The 21,330-nt window shown below is 56.3% G+C and overlaps 1 protein-coding gene across 1 annotated transcript; it reads right to left on the reverse strand.

The window, feature by feature from the left end:
* On the reverse strand, positions 1-14,011 carry DUSP14 (dual specificity phosphatase 14). The gene is made up of 3 exons (XM_069873825.1): positions 13,880-14,011; positions 3,560-3,655; positions 1-2,091 (listed from the first exon to the last, which is right to left on the reverse strand). The coding sequence occupies exon 3, from the start codon at positions 1,971-1,973 to the stop codon at positions 1,377-1,379; it is 597 nt and encodes a 198-aa protein (XP_069729926.1). The 5' UTR covers positions 1,974-2,091; positions 3,560-3,655; positions 13,880-14,011; the 3' UTR covers positions 1-1,376.
* Between the last annotated feature and the right edge of the window lie 7,319 nt (positions 14,012-21,330).

Raw genomic sequence — 21,330 nt, forward strand, 5'->3', positions numbered from 1 at the left:
TTCTTGTTTAATCTTTATTGATTTTTTTTTTTACAAGTATAGAATCTCATTTTAATCAGATAGCTATCTCAGCATTCAGCAATCTGCGTATTCCTCCTTCTGAGCTGCAACAGAGGACAAAAATGTCTCATTGAGGAACAGACTTGCCTTGCTCTCCTGGTGATCCAGTTACGCGCTAACGAAACCAGTCCCTTCCCATCCGCCAGGAGGATGGGAGTGACGTCCAGGAGGCAGCGGCTACACCATGGAAAGGCTTCTCCCACGTCTCAGGTTGGAATCGTTCTCGTCACACATGGAACAAGGCAAAGCCTCCTCCATAAAGCCATCCTTGTCCGGGAGGTTGAACAGATCGCCGTTTTGTGTGGAATAATTCTAAAATGCAACATAACCTTAAGGACATAATGAAGTGACTTAGAAATGGGCTAAGGCAGATCACGACCATACTGAGCTCTAAAGTAATCAAGCGGTTTTACCTACTTCCAATTTACTGGTTGATTGAATATTAAAAAACACAGCCCATCCCCTTTGGACGGTGGCCATGCACCTAAATGTTTCTTTGGCTGTCCAGTGCAGGGGGAGGGGGGCTAACCTCTAGCTTCTGTCTTGAGCCACATTTAGACAAGATCTGTTTACTTTCCACCCTCAAAAAACACAAGAAGTGTAAGTGTATCCCAGGACCACTGCCCTGGCATGGAATGAGTGAAAAAGCATCTTGTATTTATTTGACTTGAATCGTTCAAATTTTATTTCACTTGTGGCCGACATGGACTGACTTTATTTTTTTTTTTTTTGGTGTTTTTTTTTGACTTGTAATACAGATTAAGAGCTGACTAAAGATCTCAAACACTATATACTGAGAGTCACTACAGATGTTAAAGAAAACACCAGCACTAGCACCACAACCCTGCACACCTGCCTTCCTGGCTTTTGGAAAAACCCTTGCTCCTTCCGTGCTAGTGCCGCTCCCATGCCACTACAGGATTTTGCAAGGAAGCAAACAAGCTATCAACGAAATATCCAGGATATCGCATCACAAAGCGCACTTTGTTCATTAACTCTGCCAAGTGCCGTTTAGGCCTTTCCTCTTAGGATGCCAATAAACTGACTAAAAAAGGGAAGAAGGTTTTACGAAAGGAATAAATTTATAAGGAGACCTCATTCTGCTAAATCAGAGAAGTGCGGATGGGGGAATCCCTGTAGAGAGAAATGCTTTGAAGGGAATCGTTGGCCTTGTAGGTTAGTGAGGTGAGAATTAGTTGAGGTTCTGCTGTATGGAAAAGAACCACAGTTGGCTGTAGAAGGAGAAGGGAATGTCTCCAGTCTGGTGGATTCAGAACAGCGTGTCCCTTCTGTTGTGCTTCCCATCTGCAGTCACATTAAATTCCCCAGTAAGGCATCAGGGGTCTCCGCTCTCTCTCATAAACGTCTGGGATGATGCCATAGGGTGTCTGTACCATTTTAACCGTCGTCTTCCCAAAGATCTTCCTCTCGTAGTCTATCAGTTGCCTCCAGAAGCCCACATTGGGGCGTATAATGGGGCGTCTCGTTTTGACCCAGTTGTACGCCTCAAAGAGGGACACCTTGTGGTACTTCATCAGGTAGGCGATGCAGAGGGTGGCTGACCTGCTCACGCCGGCGGCACAATGGACTAAGGTGGCCCCGTGCTTGCGTGCCACGCTGTTGATCTTGTCAGCAACGCTGTCGAAGTACAGGGAGATGGGGGCATTGGGCATGTCAGCCAAAGGCACTTTCACATATTCAAACTGGGGCCAGTTAAAATTTGGAATCTCTATGGTGGCGTTGATTATGCAGGTGATTCCCCGGGAGAGGAGCAGGTGCCGGTTGGAGGCGACGCTGCCCCGGCTCAGGTACAGCGAGGGGGTGATTTGGGCGATGCCCCCGAGGGCACCTTCGGAAAGCATTCGTGGAGCCATCAGAGTTCTCGGTAAGGAGTTGTGGCTTCTGGAGGTCATGGAGGATCTTGGCACTCACACTTCCATTATGGGAAGAGATCCAATGGGATCTTCAGCCAAGGGAACGATTGTCTAGCCTGGTGATGCCGGGACAGCAAGAGCTTCCTCTGCTTAGTCACTGCAAAACACAAGCAACACCACATGAGTGGGGCAGCTGTCCGATGAGACCATGTCTGTGTGAGAGAACAGGAAAACCAAGGAAAATCCAGCTCGCCCAGCTGTGGCCTGGATAATCTCCCACTGGCAAACCTCCATGGAATAAGGTCGTTCAGGGCTTGCACAGTGCTTATTACCCTGGGGACCTCGGGCATCGCCTGGACAGATATTAACAAAAAAAATCTCCCAGCCTAATTAGCTCAAATTACTCGTCGAGGGTTTAAGCAGCCTACCTGTGGGCCCAGACAGCATTTCACCAGGATTAGCGCGTGGAAGATTAGCTACACCTTTTTCATGCTCAAAAGCAGCACCTTCATAACTGGCCTGAGTCCAAGGGGATGGTGAGAACAGCTCACTCGGGCTGGATGCGGATGCCAGCAATTTCCATCACCCTGCCCTCTCCCCAGTGCCACCCTTCTCCTGTTTTAGGTGTATGAAAGGCCCCGCCAAAGTACATAAACGGAAGAAAGTTGCTCATTAGAAAAGGTAGTGAGTCATGTCCATCCAGATCAGTAATCGGCTCTCATCTAGGGTGGCGAAGTGTGGAAAGAGTGACCTGGTTATGTCAGAAGCTGAGAGTAGAACCAAAGCAGAGGCTGGGACAAGGGAGGCTCTTTTCCTGCTGCTTTAATGACTGACTAATGCTTTGGAGAAAGAGGCGCTCTGCAAAGGCTCGGGTTTGCCTGTGTGAGCCACACATTCCTGCCTAGCTCTGCTGTGCTCCCCGAGAAGGACCCCACTTTTATTTCCCCTACTCCTTTAGGGCTTCTCTGAAGCCAGTGAAGCTGCAAGCAAGAGGATGAGTCTTGGAATATTTATAATTTTTAAATCTCTTTTAGCTGTGCAGTCTCCAGCCAGAGATGGGCCATGGGAGAGGCTGGGGAGTCCCTGCTCTGCCCAGCTACATCTGAGCCCACCCAAGTGTCACCAGGCTTTGCACAGAGAGCCTGTCCCTCCAGCAGGTAACTCTCTGGGTCAGAGACAGTCCTGAAAGGGCTGAGGGACCCCAGCTGCAGCTCCCCGACCCTGCACAGCCATCTGCCTGCATGCTGCACTCTGGGAAACACCGGCAGGTCTCAGCAGCGGCTGGTAATGCTGCCAGCAGATTTTTGGCATGGCTTTGCGGTACGGTAACATAATGAGCATAACTTGGTCTCCTCTGTGGCTTGTTCCCCGCTGGCAGCTACCTGAGCAGCTCCTGAAGCTGAGGGCCCAAAGTGCTGGCACTGCAGGAGTTCATGTCCCAACAAGAAGATTTTTTGCTGCAGCTGTGAGCGCATGGCTTCCCCTGAGGACACCCCCACCGCAGCCACCCAGCTACAGCAGCTAGGAAAGGCAGAGCTTTTTGAAAAGAATAAAGTCCTTGGAGCAGGGGAAATCCCTGCTCTCAAATAGCTGTTACAGACAACGCAAAGGATTTGGGCACTTACACTCGGTAACAAACTGTCCGGCTCCAAATCACCGACTGGCACACAAGCGCTGTGGGCTGAAGCTGGGATGTCTCATGGAGTGTGTCCAACCTTGAGCTGGGAGAGAAGAGAGCACGGGGTTTACTGGGATCTGTGCTGGGCCCAAACAGGACACCAGGCAGCCCCCTCTGCTGAGGTACGTTTAAGCCACCAAATTTAGGTCGTCGTCCAAGAACTGGGAAAGAGGACCACGGCTTCCCTGCCTGCTCCCCAGGGCAAGACAGAGGCCTCAGGAAGGCAATTGCTGCCAAAACAGCATTCAAAATCATGTTACACCCACAGGAATCTGAGGCTGGCACAAAAGGCATGACTCAAAAAAAAAAAAAATAGTTTAAGTAATTAATTTGCTCTAACATCTCCTTCAGCATCCACCAAGACGATCGCCTAGTCCTAGACAGCTGATGCTGTTTTTTTCATGGTGCCCAAAGTGTTCTGTCCTGGGAGCCCCTCTGTGAGGGCTGCACCACTTGGTCCTATTCTTGAGCCACTGCTGGAATTACAAAGCAGAAAAGGAAGGGGCAGAACTGGTGTGAGCCACAGCATCCTGCTCCTGTGAAGTGGAAGATGGGGGCAGCATGCCCTTCTTTTATTTCTCCAGCCAGAGCAGAGGTGAAGGGGCTGTCTGCCGGGAGATGCTGCTGGAGCATAGGAGAGTAGAAGCAACACCTGCCCCCAAAATATTTGCCTTCCCTCACCCTCCCTGCTTTCATACATTTCCAGCACAGCGGGGCCGACAGCGAGGGGCTGGTGGCTGCTCCGTGCCCCCCTCCCTGGGACATGAGTGTCAGGAAAAGGGCTCGCTTTCTCCATGCGTGGCTTTAAAATGAGGAAAGAACCTGGATGCTGAGCTTTGGAGCAGGAGTCGGTGGGAAAGGGGCTGGCTCGGCTTTGGAGATGGAGTCAGAGAAGGGAAAGGTGCTTCAGGCAGGCTGCGTGGCACGATGGCTGCGCTGAGGAGGCTTTGCACAGGGCTGAGCCCCATGGCACAGGGCTGCCGGCAGGCTCTGGGGCTGAGACAAACCAGCCAGAGGCCAAACCCAAACAGGATTTTTGAATGCCGCACCTCCCCTGAGGAAGGCTGGGATACATCAGCGGAGGGCAACCGGCAAACGTGCTGCAGGGCAAAGGGAGAAGCTGGTGGGCGCTGCCACCTCGTCCCATGCGCCTGCCCAGGGCCAGCTGGTGCCTCGGCACCTCCGGGAGCAGGGCAGCAGCGTCCCTGCTTTGCTCCTGCAGACTGGGGCACCCAGATCTCTGCCCCAGTGGGGCCCTGACGTCCTGCTGGGTGCTGAGCTCGCTGGCCTGCCCTGCATCCACGCTGCTGCACCTGGGCTCCAGCTGCAAGCCAGGCAGCCTCGGAACGCTCCTCGGGGCAGGCTGGGAAGGGCTTTGCTGCTTTCCATAAACTGGTTCCTGTTTGCAGGCAACAGCTTATCCGGGTGTTTGCATGTGACAGGCTGGGCTCGCTCTACAAACTCAACCGCTGTGGTTTCCTGCATCCCGCATGCAGCTCCTGGGATGGCTCTGCACGGTGGCCGAGGCACGAGGGGATACCTGCTACAGGACATGCTGCTCCTTAGGAAGAGAGGAGTAGGGAGGCACCCATCTCATCTATCCCACCTCTGCTTGCTGTCAGCAGCATGGGGGGAACAGGGTGGATTTTGGGGTTCCCTGGGAATGCAGGTGGGTGCCCACAGTCCCACATCCCACCTACGCGCATCACTTCCCTTCGGCTGACGCCAGGCAGCACTCCTCTGCTCAACCCTGAACAGCTCTCATCCTGAAAGTCTTAACGTTTTGGAGAAGGAGTTGATTATTTAAGTGAGCGATGAGGCTGCTGCGCTCCCTCGGCCCTGGTAGCTGAGGATGCTGCCGTGGTAGGAGCAGGTGCTGGGGGAAAACTGCTAAAGGAGAGGGGCAGGTGCCAGCAGCCCTTCCCGTGCTTCACGGCTCTCGCAGCAGGAGCTGGCTGGGATGCCACCGACTGCGTCACGCTGTCTCAGGCATGTGACAAAGCCGCGGTCCTCCTGCCCACACACACCAGGCTGAGCAGCTGCTGGCTCGCAGGGAGCCTGAAAATGAAAGGCGCCTCGTCTGCCTCGGACGGCAGCCACCAGGCTTGCTGGTGTGAATCCTTATCTGTCCCGATAGCTGCAGCTTCTCGTAACCCTCCTGCCTGGCCCCAGCCAGCCTCGGACAAAGGCTTCCCTCAAGTCTGCTGTTTCGTTCCTGTGAAACTCCATTTGCCTTTCTCAACACGCCCGCTTTATCCTGCCATGTCCCTGCTGTAATCCAACACTGTTGCTCTTCATGCAATAGTTCTCATCATTGTGCTGGGGCAGAGAGAGAGAAAAAGAGTGAAAAGCATCTTCTCAGCCGTTGCTGTGTGAAAAAAAAAAAAAAAAGAAAAATGGCTTAAGCTCAATGAGGCACGAACACAGCCCAGCCCCGGCTGTGCCACCTGCAGGACCTGCAAAGGGCTGTGGCAAACAGGCTCCTTGCACGGGCACGGCGGTTGGCGCTGGCTGTGGGTCCAGCCCTGCCTCGTTCGACCTCCGCGCCGCACCAGGGAGGGCTGCAGCCATACAGCCACCCCACAGCATCTCATGCGACCACCCCAGCCTTCTGGTTCTTCTCGGTTTGAGTTTCTGAGCGGCTGTGTAGGCTGGAGCTTGAAGTCGATGTCCCTAGGGCGCTGGAGCCTGGCTCAGGGGGCTCGTCACGCTGTGTTACCCCTGCCCCGGCCGCAAGGCGATGCGGAATGTTACGTCGAGGGGTCAGAACTGGGGCTGTCTCCAAAGAAGCAGCCGAAAGCCGCCTTCCAGAGATTTCCTGTGGTTTCCTGCAAAGGGATGAAATCCCCAGAGGGTGCAGCGTAGTCCTTTGAGCAAAGCCCAGCTGGTGGTGGTCCAGCAGCAACCAGGTGTTTCTGCTACCACATCCTTGTTTGCTAAACTGACTCCAGTTAATGGATTAATTAGTCTTGAAACAGCCCTGGCCCATAGCAAGCCTCCTTCTAGGCTCTGCTTTAGTCTTCCTCTTGCACACAGACCCGCTGCTGCCACGTACTCACCCCGCTGGGCTGCTGGGGTACCCCTGGGTGGCAGGGGGTCCCCAGGGTCCCTGGCCTTGGTGACACAAGGGCTGGACCGGTGCAGCCTCCTCCCTCCCCACCAGATTGGTGGGTTCTGCCATTTCTTTCATCTGCATAATTTGGGGTGGGGGAAACAAGTGGGTAATTACAGCCTAGAGATGCCTGGTCTTCAAAGCCTTCAGGTCCTTTCTGCGCAGCTCCCAGGCAGGGCTGTCCTTGGGTGCAGGTTTGTGAGGAGGGGTTACTTTGCCAGCACCCGCTGGGGTCAGGATCCTGCAGACCCACCGCTCGCTGCCACGCTGCTCGGGTAAGTCTGGCGAGCTCGTATCGGGCACCGCGCGTGTTTCTGCTGTAACTCAAGGTTAAGCTGTGTGGTTCATCTGCGGCTGGGCCCGTGAGAAGGGGCAGATGCTTTGCCTGTGGTACCTGCGAAGCCTCGTGGTCTGTGCCTTTGCAGAGCTGACCAGTTCGATACCAGGTTGTATCCCACCTGGGCTGGATGTCCCACCGTCAGAGCGGCTGCTCCTCAGAAAAGAGGGTTTTTCAAAAGCCCTACAACACCGATGTAATGGTTTGTGGTCTGGTCCCTCGGAGAGGTTGCTGCTGGCAATGCTTATGGCTCTGTTCTTCCAAATCTTGCGATAGTTGGAGTTTGTTTCTTTTGCTTTCGTTCCCAGGAACACAGTCCTGCAAACAAAGGCTGAAATTCCCACAGGAAAGCATTCCTGGTTCCTGGGCCTCCTGAGAAAAGGCTCGAAAACACCTCTGAAAGCTCAAAACACAGAGGCAAACAGACAGCTATTAGTTAAATATGCTGTGATCCCTAGGACAGGAGGGGAGAGCCTTGTTTGTTGATCTTTAGACAATGAGTTGGCAAGTCTGAGCTTCTGGTTTCTTATTCTGGTGCTGCTGGGTGGTTTTCCCTGATTTTTTGGGGAGAGTTTTTCTTTAATTTTTTTCTTTTTTTAAGGGCTCCTCTGGCTTGAGAGCAGAGGCTGTGGCTTGATTCTGAGATACTTGAGTAAGACCTGCAGTTTGTGGTGGACTGTAAGTAACGTGGCAAGGTAGCTGGTACCTGGCAGAGGTCAGAGCATCTCCCAGGCCCTTCTTCTTCTCCTGGACTGTATGAAATCGTGCGTTTGTGTGACTCGGAGGAGAGGAAACGCTGGTCTTGCTCGGGCTTTGCTGCTGCTCCCTGGGTGCTCTGACTTTCTGGCAGCTGCTCCTCCTGCCCCCAGCACTGCCAGGAGCATCCTTGGAGCGGTGTGGAGGGCAGGACTGAGAAGTCCACGACAAATCGAGCGTGTGGGGAGGACCAGGTGAGTCGTGGGCCATTCTTTGCTGATAAAGCAAAGACAGCGAAGCCCCTGGTTTTATTCCTACCATCATCATCTGGGATTCGAAGCAGGTTTGTGGGCTGGGTATGTGAAATGTCAGTGCTGAAGCAAGCCTTCTCCCCCTTCCCAGGAGGGGGAAAGTTATTCATTTTGGAGATGACAAATGGTCTCTAATGCTGCAGTAAAGAGAAGAGTCAATATTGCAGGCGCTGAATGAACGAGCCTGCTCAGGGCTCTTCCTAGCCAGGCTGAACAGCAAAATTGCTTCAGAAATGGTCTCGGAGAATAGCATTTAAAATAATTTTCAGCAGAGAGCACAAACTGCAGCCATTCTCAGGGTCAGGTCTTGCTCGTGCCGAGTCTGTGGGAGTTTGAAGTGGGCTCGAGGCCATCGGCCTCTCTCCGCTGTCACAGCAGCGACCGCAGCTCTCTGCTCGCTCCACTGGAGTCTTTGCTTTCCTGCCTTTGGCTGTTGTGGATGTGCTCCTGAAGCTGCTACAGACTCCTCTCCGGCTCATGGTTCAGAGCTATCGGCACATCCTCATGATGGAGGGATGAGCAGTTCGGTTTTGAAGCGGAAAAGAAGGAAAGGGAAGCAGGAGGGAGGGGATGGTGGGGTGATTTGGGCTGTGACAGAGGATGCCTCAACAGAACCCCGATTGATTCCTGCTTGCAGCCTGTATTAGTCTCTCAGGCAAGCACAGGATGGGAGCTGTCAGATGTTAAATCAAGATAATAATCAGTCTGCCCAAAGCTCTGAGCAGGCCTGGCTGCTTGCGCAGCACAGCCAGGTCCCTGGTGCTCACAAGAGCACACTGGTAACTTCTCAAAAGGTTTCATGGTGCATTTCAGGCGTCCCTCCCCTCGACCCAAGGAACTCGCAGGGTATGGCTGCAAAGTGTCCTAGGCTTATCCTGGCTTAACAGTCCCAGATCAGACATGCGTAGTCCATAAGCACAAAGCCTTGTTTCCCCTGGCAGGGCAAGGCACTGCCTCCTCCACACACCTGGTTTTGGGGCTGCTCCCATGACCCGAGCCAGCTCTCTAGGCTGCAGGGCTGACAAACCCCGATTAGCCTGTCCCAGCCTGCTGTGACGCTGCCTTTGGAGGGGTGACAGCAGATGATCCTGCGTCACGGCTCGCTGACGGCACGCCTGATGCTCTGGGCAGACCAGGTACTCTGCAAACCTCACCTGGCTGCTTCCTGCAGCCCAGGAGCAGCACCCTCACTCTTGCAGCCATTCTCTGCTCACGCTGCAGGGGCATCACACCCCTGAGCCTCAGTCTGCGGAGGTTAATACACTGACCAAGCTTAGGACGGGTTAACGAGCAATTGCAAGAAGCATGGGTAGCATTGCAAGTGTTTACAGACCATCAGCGCATGCCTCATGGCTGGTGACTTCTAAATCAGCCCAACATGCCTAGCTGATGAGTTCCTCAACCCTTCTTTGCTCTACGAGTCAATGCCTGCCTCCCCAATTTACTATTTTCCCAGCACCAAAGGAGCCGATGAAAAATGGGTAGTGATGTTTTTGGAAGGATCCATCCACGGGTTCTATTTAGCCCACTGGCCAGGGTCCCTGGCTGCCTGCATTCCCGCTGCCTCGCAGGGGAAAGCGGCTCTGTAGACTCCCGATGCGCGCTGCCGCTATTTCTCAGCGAGGCGGCAGAGCCTGCCCACGGCCACGTTACACGCTCCCTGCCACGCAGCCGCCCCCTCCTTGCTGCCGTGGAGGGGGAACAGGCAGGGTTGCTTCCTCTCGGCTTGACAGCTGAATCCTGCCAGCCGCGCGCAAAACCTCTCGCCACGGGGAGAGCTCCTGGCCGGAGCGCAGCGAGACGGGCAGCAGGCGCATGCTGGTATTTATAAACTCCGGCATGATACAGTCCCTCCGCTCTGGGGACAGCTTCCCTCAACAACCAGCAAGAGGGTTTTATGCAAGAAAAACAAACCATCTTTCTTTTTAAAGCAGCGTCTATTTTGGAGCCGCCGGCTCGAACGCACCATGCTCTGCGAGGCAGCCACTTGGCGAGAGCGGCGAGGACACGGGGCTCACCTGCGGGGTCCTGCTCCAAGCCAGCAGCGTGGCCATCCTCGCCTTCCTTAAAAGCTCTGGTTGGGTGCATGAAACCCTCTTGAAAAACCCAGAGTTTAGCCTTGAGGAGGCATGAACAGGGTCCTACAGTTGTGTACAGCTGAATATCATGGCTTGGTTTTGGACCCTGGGTGGAGATATGGTCTGTTCTGAAGCACTGTAGCTTGTTTCAGTGCCAGCTGATGGTATCTGGATTGCAGCAGGAGTTTAGAAAAGCTCCATCCCCTGCTCCTTGCCTCTGAGTGTCTGCGACCCTGGGGTGCGTGGATGGAGAGGAGCCCGGGCACGCTCGGGGAGCTCTGGCTCCCAGGGTGCTGCAAGATGGAGCTTTGTTTTTCCTGGGGACGTGCTCTGTGCAGTCACAGCTGACAGGAGAGACAAAATCTCTTCCTTATTAGTTCAGGGACATGGTGCGTTTGCTCATGTGTGACCCTGCTCTCTGCTGGCACCAAGGCTGGTCAGCTTGCAAAGGGTCTTTTCTGCCTGGGGTTTCGCCTCTTGCTTCTGCGTCCCATCCCTGCCAGCCCACCTCAAAACCATTAAAATCGAAGCAGCTGCAAATTCATTATAACCTGCCCTGGAAACTGGTGCTTACCCAGCGGCTGCAAGCTCTGAATGCAGCCCCGCTTCTCAGGAGGGGTCTCAAAGCCTGGCACCCCAGTAAACCTGGTGGTGATGTGCTCCCACGGGAGGAATTCCCTGTGGGCAGGGGCTGACCATGCTTTTCAAGGCCAACCAGTGGTTTGGAACAGGGCAGTAAAAGCCGGAGCTGATGGGAGAGCAGCAAGGAAGCAGGATGGGAATGGGCTGGCCAGCTGCGCCCAGCTGCTCGCCCGCAGCAGCTCTAAGGAATGAGGTCCCTTTCCGAGCACATCGATGGGTTTGCTTAGGGTAACAGGAAGGGAGGCCAATTTTCATCAATTAGTTGGAAATCGAGCTTACATGCAGTAGCAAACACTTCCATGTAAGCGACACAAGGCCAGTGCCCCTTGCCTCCTGCTCAAAGCTGGGTAGCAAATGCCTTTCGCAGAGCTAAACAGACACCAAGTAAATTCAGATTCCCTCGTGAATCAAGACTCCTGCCCCCGTGAGCTGCTGCTCAGCCTCTCTCCAAGGGGAAGCGACCCACAGCCAACCCTCCGTGCTGCCAGGTGGGATGATGACAGAGGGAAAAATCAAGTCCCATCAGTCCAGGTATCCCAAACCTGCCCTGCTGTGGGGTGCGGTGCTGGAATGAGTCTGGCAGCATCTGTTGAGCGTTCCTGCTGGGAAGCTAAAGCCTGCTTGATTATTTCAGGGTTGGTTTGTTTTTTTTAAAGCGGGGGAGTAGCTGTGCGAGACCAGCCCACGAGCCGTAGCGCTGGCACTCGGGAGTGCTCTGCAAGCACCACTGCCAGGGCAGCCGCCCCCAGCCCTGCAGTGCCCAGCGAAGGGTTCTGTTTTAAGGCTTTATTTCTAAGCAGCTGGGGAGCTGGGGCTGCTGTTCTGAGATTTCCAAGCTATTTCCAAATACCAGAGCCCTGTCTGCTAGATGCTCACATTTCTGTTAGCATTACAGTCTGTCTTTTTTGGTTTTTTTGAAGCAATACATCAGCATGCGTGTGGCAAGGGTGATGTACCTGGTAAAGGGCTGGGAGAAGGTATTACCCACGCCTTCTAGGGAAAACCCCTGTGGTAGGCAGCCCCTGCGAGGAAGGTCCTGCAGCAGAAGGTAGCCTTCTCTGGAAGGCTTTTCCACTGTGCTGGTGAACAGCCTTGTTTAGAAGGCTCTGCTGGGACCAGTGTGTGGTGAGCAGGAGAAAAGCTCCTCCTGGTACCCACTGCCTTGCCCAGATGCTTTTCACCTCTCCTCATTCCTGACTTCTGCCTAGATGCCCCGATGTGCCATGTGCCCAGTTCCCTGGGACAAAGCTGGTACCAACTCTCAAATCAGAGGTCTGTCCGCGACTTTCTTGTGTTCGCTTCTGCAGCTTTTTTCCTCCTTCCCATAATGTCTGGCTCAGATTATTCCCCCTCCGCCCCCATCCTGTACGTCTCTAAGCACCAGAGCAGCGCAAGCTCTGCCTTTCCAGCTTGGAGATTCCAGCTGAGATCAGGTATTGAATTAAGCCATGCAAATTTCAATATTGAAACGGTGCCGGAGCCCGGATCAGACCCCACAGAGCAGCAAGGGCTTGGATGAAATCCCTGGGATTTCACTGTTGTTTCCAGAGAAGGGATGGGATGCGTGTGCCCCAGGTGAGCTCTTGGGGGCCGACAGGACAGGCAGAGCTGCACATTCACACCTTCTAGGCATAAATCGATTAAAACCTGCTGCATTACTGCTCCCCTCCTGACATCCACCAGGGTTGTGTTAGCCAAGTCATGGCAGCAGAGCTCTGCCGGTGGGAATGGACACACGCTCCCCAAACTGGGGGCTCTTCTTTTCCATCGCTTGGAGTGCTACCGAGCCTGTGTCTGCCACCAAAAGACAGCTCACACCAAGGTGGATGGAGAGGCCCAGAGGAAGGAATCCACTCCCTGCCAGGGCAGGCAAAACAGTGCTTTGTCAGGGCTAACCCTTCCACCATTCCTGTGGCCCTGGCATTAGGGACAAACGGAACTTGCAACATGATATTAGGACATCTGTCAATACTCAGAGCTGCAGAATAAGAGACTCATTCGCTGCCCAGTCGAACAGGTTGTAAACCCTTCCCAACCTCCCTACGGCCAAATGCCACTCATCGATTACGAGTGTCGCTCCAAGCAGTGACTCCGGCGCTGAGTCAAGGGCCGTGCACGCAGCAGGGTGGGTTTTGAGGGCAGCCAGATGCACAAACGCGCTGGGATGCCCTGCGAGCCGGGGGTGCCCAGGGCAGCCAGCACCCCGACGGGCGGGATACAGGGACGCTCTGGCACCCCGATGGGTGGGATGCAGGGATGCTCCGGCAGTGCCATGCGGGCTCAGGCTTGTTTCCACGTTGAGGAAACACCCTGTCCCTTTGCTCAGCCGTTGGGGTGTCTATAAGGAGTGACTCCCCCTCTCCCTCCAGGCTTTCCCGGGGTTCAGCACCCCCAACCAGGCTTTTCCTTGTCCTTGCCGCCGCCTTGGCCCCATCCCACCGGGCTGACCTGAGATCCATCCAGCTCCTTTTGCACCGGGGGTTGATCCCACATCCCCCGCGCAGACCCGAGGCCACGATGAGGGGCTGGAGCACCGGGATTAAAGAGGGGGGTGGTGGTGGTGGTGGAGGAAGACCAGCGGTCTCCCAGCCGGAACGGGATGCTCGATTCCAAGCACATTGAATTGGGGGGGAGCTGTAAACAAGGCAGAAGCAGCAGGGGGAGCTGGGTACCCCGCACAGACCCGAGGCTACGATGATGGGGCTTGGGGTACCGGGGTTGGGGGGGGGACTGGCGGTCTCCCAGCCGGCGCAGGAAGGTGGGTTTAAAGCCCATTGACCACGGCGAGCGGTCAATAAGGCAGAAACAGCGGGGGAAGGCAGCAACCTCAGCACCGAGCGCTCCCTCCCTCGCACCCGGCGCTTCCCCGCGTTGCGCCCCGTCCCCTTTCCCGTCGCTGCCCTCCTCGCACCTCGTCCCCTTCTCGTTCCATCCCGGCGCTTCCCCGCGTTGCACCCCGAGCTCCCCTCGTCCCCGTCTCGTTCCATCACGGCGCTTCCCCTCGTTGAATCCCGTCCCCCCTTCTCGGTGCGCCCCGAGCTCCCCCCCCCGCCCTCGCTGCACCCCGCGCTCCCCCCGTTGCGGCTCTCACCATGGCTGCCGGGCGACTCGGCGCTGGCTGCGGGCCGGGCAGGACTTTTATCGGGGGCAGCCGGTGCCGGTGTCCGGCGCTGCCACCTGACCGGGCGCTGCCGGGGCCGCCCCCGCCCCCCGCCGAGCCGCGGTTACCAGGCTACGGGCGGCGCCGCCCGGATCGGCCCCGGGGCGGGGGCAGCGCCCGCACCGCCCTTAAAGGGGCCGGGACGGGGGGGGGGGGGGGGACGGGAGGGGGTTCCTGGGGGGACATGGCGGGGGGGACACACATGAGGGGGTCCCTGGGGGGACATGGCGGCGGGGACACACATGAGGGTGTCCCTGGGGGGGACATGGCAGGTTGTGGGGACATGAGGGGGTCCCTGGGGAGACATGGCAGTGTGTGGGGACATGAGGGGGTCCCTGTGGGGACATGGCAGGGTCCCTGTGGCAGCATGAGGGGATCCCTAGGGGGCTGTGGCAGGGTGTGGGGACATGAGGGGTCCCTGTAGGAACACAGCAGGGTGTGGAGACATGGCGGGGTCCCTATGGGGATATGGCAGGATAGGGGGACATGGCAGGTTGTGGGGACATGAGGGAGTCGCTATGAGGACGTGGCAGGGTCCCTGTGGCAGCATGAGGGGGTCCCTGGGGGGATGTGGCACGGTTTGGGGATATGAGGGGTCCCTATAGGAGCACAGCAGGGTGTGGGGACATGGTGGGGTCCCTATGGGGATATGGCAGGATAGGGGGACATGGCAGGATGCCTACGAGGATGTGGCAGGGCCCCTGTGGGGACATGGCAGGGTGTGGGGACGTGAGGGGATCCCTGTGGGGACATGACAGGGTCACTGTGGCAGCATGAGGGGATCCCTAGGGGGATGTGGCAGGGTGTGGGGACATGAGGGGTCCCTATAGGAACCCAGCAGGGGGTGGGGACATGGTGGGGTCCCTTCCTGGAGAAGAGGAGGCTGAGGGGAGACCTCATTGCTCTCTGCAACTACCTGAAAGGAGGTTGTGGAGAGGAGGGAGCTGGGCTCTTCTCCCCAGTGACAGGGGACAGGACGAGAGGGAATGGCCTCAAGCTCCGCCAGGGGAGGTTCAGGCTGGACATTAGCAAAAAATTCTTCACAGAAAGGGTCATTGGGCACTGGCAGAGGCTGCCCAGGGAGGTGGTTGAGTCACCTTCCCTGGAGGGGTTTAAGGGACGGGTGGATGAGGTGCTGAGGGACATGGGTTAGTGTTTGATGGGAATGGTTGGACTCGATGATCCAGTGGGTCCTTTCCAACCTGGTGATTCTATGGGGATATGGCAGGATAGGGGGACATAGCAGGATCCCTATGAGGACGTGGCAGAGCCCCTGTGGGGACATGGCAGGGTGTGGGGACGTGAGGCAGTTCCTATGGGGATGTAGGAGGGTTTCTATGAGGACATGGCAGAGTTCCTATGGGGACATGGCAGTATGGGGGGATGTGGTGGGGTGTGGGGACATGAGGGAGTCCCTATAGGAACATGGCAAGGTCCCATGAGGACATGACAGAGTCCTTGTGGGGACACGGCAGCGTGTGGAGACATCATGAGGTCCCTATGGGGACATGGCAGAGTGTGGAAACATGAATGGGTCCCTATGGGGACACAGCAGGGTGTGGGGACATGAGGGGGTTCCCAATGGGGACGTGGCAGGGCGTGGGGACATGAGGGATACCTATAGGGATATGGCAGGGTCCCTGTGGGGATGTGGCAGGGTGTGGGGACGTGAGGGGGTTCCTGGGGAGACATGGCAATGTGTGGGGACATAGCAGGGTCCATGTGATGATATGGCAGTATGGGGGGACATGGCAGAGTGTGGGGACATGAAGAGGTCCCTATGGGGACACAGCACGGCATGGGGACGTGAGGGCGTCCCTATAGGGACATGGCAATATGTGGAGACATGGCAGGGCGGGGGTAACATGAGTGGTCCCTGTGGAGACATGGTGGGATCCCTGTGGGTGTGGGGATGTGACAAGGTCCCATGTCCCTGTGAGGACGTGGCAGGGTCCCTATGGGGACATGAGAGGGTCACTGTGGGTGTGGGGACGTGACAGGGTCCCTGTGGGGCTGAGGACAATGAGGATCCCTGTGGGGACATGTTGGGGTCTCTGTGGGGATGTGGCAGATTGTGGGGACACGGAGGCATGGCAAGGGTTCCTGTGAGGCTGGGGACAAGTGAGAGTTCCTGGGGGGAGATGGCACTGTGTGGGTGTGGTGGGGTCCCTGTGGGGCTGGGGACAAGTGACAGTCCTTGGAAGGACATGACAGGGTCCCTTTGGGGATAAGGATGTGGCAGAGGGATAAGGATGCGGCAGAGGCCCTCTAAGGACATGAGGGTGTCCCTGTGAGGACACGATACCATGTGGGGACATGGCATATCCACGCAGGGGCAGGACAGGGTCTGTCTCAGGGATGAGACATGTCATGTCCCCCTGCCAGCACGTGCGGGGATGCGGTGGGGTACCTGTGGGGACAGGGATGTGGCGGGGTCCGTGAAGGGGCATAATGGGGTCCCTGTAACGGATGGGACATGTCATGTCCCCATGGGGACCCTGCTAGTGTGTGTGTGGATACATTAGGGTCCCTGTGGGGGTGCAGTGGGTGCCCAGTTGGGAGGGGGACAGCCCTAAAGAGAGATTAACCTGTTCTTTGTGGGCTGTGGGACATCCCTCAACCACAGCTGCTGCTCTGTCCTCCTTGCACTGGAAACCAGGGTGAAAGGGGGAGGCACCTTGCTCCCATGGCTCCTCATGGCCACTGTGCTGGGGGCCAGGCAAGTCCTTTGCCAGCGGCAGAGCAGGCTGGGATCCCCGTGGAGGGGTGGTGTGGGCAGGGGGGATCTGCACAGCAAAGGGGAGCGTTTGGCTTTGGCTGGAAACTGTCGGGCTAAGGTGGAAGGATCTGCTCCCATCCACCTCGCTGCCATAACAGGGATGGGACAAGGCTGCCTGGCACTGGGGAGAGGAGGAGGAGGAGGGCAGCCTCCACTAACTCCCAGGCTGCTGGAGCAAAGCATTGCCACCCCGGCTCGCTTTTGCTCAGTTTCTGGTTTTGTTGTCGCACGTTCAGACCAAAATAGCAAAAATCTCTAATAGGAAGCTTCCCCTGCCCCGAGCCCTCTGGCTTGTATCTCCCTTCAGCAGGTTTCATGACTCAGCAGCCCAGATGGAGCCGTCCCTCACAGCCCTCAGCACCAAATCTGTTTATTGCTCCAGAGGCTGTTTTTCCATGAGCCTCACTGCTTTATAACAGCCAGCGCTCTTCCTTAAAACCCTGCCTCTCCAGCGAAGGCTCTTGTCACACTCAGCGCGGAGGTGGGTGAGGAACAAAAATAGACAAATTAAGAAAACCTCAAAAGGCCAAAAAATGAAAATGTAAGGATTTCGGCTCTGTAAGCTCAAGGTTTGCTTTGCCTCCACATTGCATCAGCTCTGCTCTGCTGCCTTCCTTGGAGCTGCACCATCTCAGGGGTAGAGGCGAACCCCTGGGTGATCTCTAGTCTACTGAGGAGCTGAGAGACAGCTGTACGGTGGGGGTGTCTGAGGGACTGTGCCTTCAGCTGGGTGTTTGGAGCCTTTGCAGCGGTTTCAGCAGTGAAAGGAATGATGAGGATGGGATTTGGGGTGGCAGCCTCAGCAACCTGTGGGGTTCCCTCTCCAAGAATCTCAGTCCCTCATTTCTCCCCTTCTTTGACTGTCATTAAATGAGAAATGGACTCTTGCACAGCTCTAACCACTGGTCCTAGACATTTCTTTGCTTGCACAACTGTGCACGGATGTTTTTAATGTTGGTGTAACTTGTGCTTTTAACCTTCACCTTGCCAGGAGCTTTGTGTGGTTTTAGTGTGAGTTAGAGGATGCAAAGAGGGAAACTTAGGAGGCCTTTGACCCAAGGACACAGCAAATGCAGCGGGTACCAGAGCTAAAAGGAAATGTCAGCTTCTCATGCCCTCAGACCTGGCAAAGGGTTTGCTTGTGGGCGGCTGGGAGCGGCAGTGGGGAAGTGGAGGGCACTCAGTGAGCAGGCTTGGGGCTTCTGAAAGGCTGGTTTCCTCAACCCCTCCTGCAAAAAGCCATTTTAGCCAGGATGGATGCGTGGAGGGGCAGGTGGGATGGAGAGGGTTTGCTGTTGAGCGCAGGGAGGGTGTCAGGCAGTGAATGCTTTCTTGGCTGCCTGCTCGCCCTCTGCCCTGGCACGTGGAGACCACTGGTGCCTCTGTGGGCCCCTCAGGAAGGCAGCTGATGCTCCAGCAAGCACAGTCCAGGTTATGTGGGGCTGAAGCAGCTCTCCTGTAAGGCAGACATTATGTTGCGGGCAGGATCACCCCTCTTCCTGCAGAAATCTATGTATCTCTTGGAAGAGGTACAAGGACTGTGTAGGGGCAAGATGCTTGAAGCGGGACCAGAGACACTTGCTTATGCCCCACGGTGCCTTTTGGGGGCAGTGGCATTAGAAAGGCTCAAATACATCTCTGCTGCATCCCAGCCTGGCAGAGACACACCAGCCGTGCCCAGTGTGCTGGGGTGCGTGTGGCAGGGTGCAGACCCGGGCGCATTCCCGAAGGGTGCGTCTGGCCAGCAGTCCATTACCTGGTCATTAGGGTTATTAGCTTAATCACCAGGGTGTTTTCCTGCCACACTCTGTGATCGGCAGCAGCCGCAGGGTCACTCAGGCCAGCTGAGTGGGGAGGAGATGGCTGCTTTCCGCCCGGCCGTGGAGTGGTGTGCAGGGATCCGCCACCATCCATCCATCCATCCATTCTCTCCAGTTTCCATGGCTACGCCAGAGTTTACTCTTCCCCGCCTTCGGCCGCCTGCACTGGCGTGATGCAGAGAAAGGTCCCCGCGTGATGCAAAACGCTCAGGGTTGTGGGACCTCCTGCTTTTTGGTAGCAACAACTGCATCCCAGGGTGGTCAAACTGTGGAGCAACAGGCACTGACTGTCCCAGCAGCACTTGTGTCCCAGCTGAAGGGCATCCTTGAGGTGTTCGGGGGAACCGTAGCATGGTTTTGGGGTGCTGCTTTCTCCTCCTCACCTCCCTAACAGCAGCAGGCACCTGGGGGGAAGCAGCGAGTGATCCTCTGGGGATAAATCCAGCTGCAGAGCCATCGGCTGCATCTTGTTCGATGCAAGGTGACAGCGTGGAGCAGAGATCTGCGAGCAGGCGCTCGGGCCGTGGCTTATTAATGGGGGGAAACAAAAGCTGAGCTTTAGGTCACCGAGTCCAATTTAAGTGGCTGAATGTGGATCACCAGAGGCCTTGCTTAGGGAGGCAGGGGGAATGGCACAACACGGCAGGATTTCTGCTTGCTCTCCAGGGACACAAGGAACAGAGGGGGTGGTGTATCCCAGCCCATAGCCCGAGTGCCCCTGGGAAGGAGCAGATTTTGGCTTAGGGGCTCCTGGGACATGGCTAGTCTGCAGTTGGGTGTGAGAGCATATGACCCTTTCCAAATCCACAGGGTGCTCCAATTCACAGGGGCAGTGGGTGAAGCAGGGAGTGTTTCCATACCCAGTTGTGTTGCCCCCGGTCGTGTTCAGCTGTGGGCAGCCACGCGTGCCAGGGATTTAGTCATGACCAGGGCAATCCTCGTGCCTTGCCCCAGCAGCCCGGGCGTCCCTGCCTGCTCCCAGCTGCCTGGCGGGGCTGCTTGGAGCAAAGCACCATCCCCAAGGCCAGTTTTTCCCTTACTGTCCTGTCTGATGGGCTACAGGTTACTGTGGGCTCTACAGGCCCATGGGAAGCAGCTCTGCTCTTGGTGTTTGTGGCACTGAGGGGTCCCTTGATAGACAGCTGGGAGCAGAGACAGAGTGGCCAGGTGCATTGTGCAAGGAACCTCATGGTAGGGGCTGTGTTTTGGCAATTCCCTCGGTGAGACGCTGGGCACAGAGGGCTGCTGGGGTGCTGTTTGGTCTCAGGAGGGTGAGGTGAGCTTCATCGGGGCGCTCACCCACTGAGTCACGGGGCTGTGCCTCCAGCCTGGCTGGCGGGCGATGCTCCGCGTCCTTCCCCGACCCCGCGCCCCAGGGAAAGGCTCTGTGGCCAGGCCAGGAAGCAAGGGCTGATGGACTGACGTGGCCTGGCAGCTCAGCCTCCCCAGAGGCGCTTGCTGCTCCTCGCACCTCTCCAACTGCGGCTCCCTCCCTCCCCATCCCAGCCTGTGCGATGCCTCCAGCCTCCCCGGCAGCTGAGCCAGGGTCTCTGTCCCACCGCAGGGACCTCAGACACCTCCTGGGAGCCCACGGAGCGCTGCACAGGGGTGCTCCCAGCTCACGTCTCCACCATGTTTACTGGGAAGGGTTGGAGAGTGCTGGCGCCTGCAGATTCTGCTTTATCAAACATCAACTTCCCATACGGGCTTTGCAAAAGAAACGAGGTGTTAGCGATTGTACAGAAAGCTCGAGGGATGTTAGGTTGCCTTCTCTGGTGCAAAAAGTAATCCTTGCTTGGGGCTGGTGAGGAGCAGGCATTACCAAGCAGCTTCCCTGCCTCACAGGTCCAGAACGCTGGACACTCTGTGGCAGCCTCTGAGCTGGTGCTTAACCCCATGACTAGGTTTCCTATGCTCTTTCCTGCTCCATTGTTGCCTGTTGGGTTCCCACACAGTCCTGACCCAGCGCTGCCATGTGTGCTGATGCTAGGATGTGAGCTCTGGCCTGGGGTTCCCCTATGGATGCTCCATGGGGAGCTGATGGGATGGTGGCACGACATTATGGGGGCTGCAGGCATTTGTGTGCATGCAGCTGCTGTTAGGTTCACTCCATTGTCTCCAGGTGAAGGAATCAAGGGTAGAAACATCTGTACTTTTCCTGTTGTTGCTCGGTGCGCTTTCTCCACGCTGATAAACCTATGCTGTTTTTTCCCAGAAGCTCGCTGAAGCAGTTTGTTGGAAGAGCAGAGGCTATGGGGCATTGCTGTGTGTTTTTTCCCTTTTTTATCTTGCACCGTCTTGGAGGGCAGCTCTGGTGTTTCTTTAACTACAGCTGAAAAGCTGCTGTTCCAGCGTGGTGGTGTCTCCAAAAGGTTTAGGTTTCACGGGGCCCCCCCGACTGGGAATTCGAGCAGGCACTAAAAGTAGGGCTTCTTGTGCCTTGGTTATTGGCGTTATCTGCTCCGCAGCAGCGGCGATGGGGAGTGGGGGAGCCCCCGGGATCTGCTCCAGGCAGCCCCTACCACCCCGGACTGAGTCACCAACGGGCCGAGTGCATTCGCTGCTGCTGTGACGGCAGCTGTGAGACCCAAAAAAACCCCCCCATGCTTTTAATGACAGGCGAATAACACAGCCCCGAAGCAGATTCATGCCGCGCATACCTCGTGCAACAGCTATTAGCGGTGACTAAGACAGTGCTGGGATGGAGCAGCGACAGCCTCCCTGCAGCACCCGAGTCCTGCTGTAATTAATTCTGCAGGTACCCGTATCGACACATTAACCCA

The sequence above is a fragment of the Phaenicophaeus curvirostris genome, chromosome 21 (assembly GCF_032191515.1).
Source record: "Phaenicophaeus curvirostris isolate KB17595 chromosome 21, BPBGC_Pcur_1.0, whole genome shotgun sequence".
Classification (NCBI taxonomy): domain Eukaryota; kingdom Metazoa; phylum Chordata; class Aves; order Cuculiformes; family Cuculidae; genus Phaenicophaeus; species Phaenicophaeus curvirostris.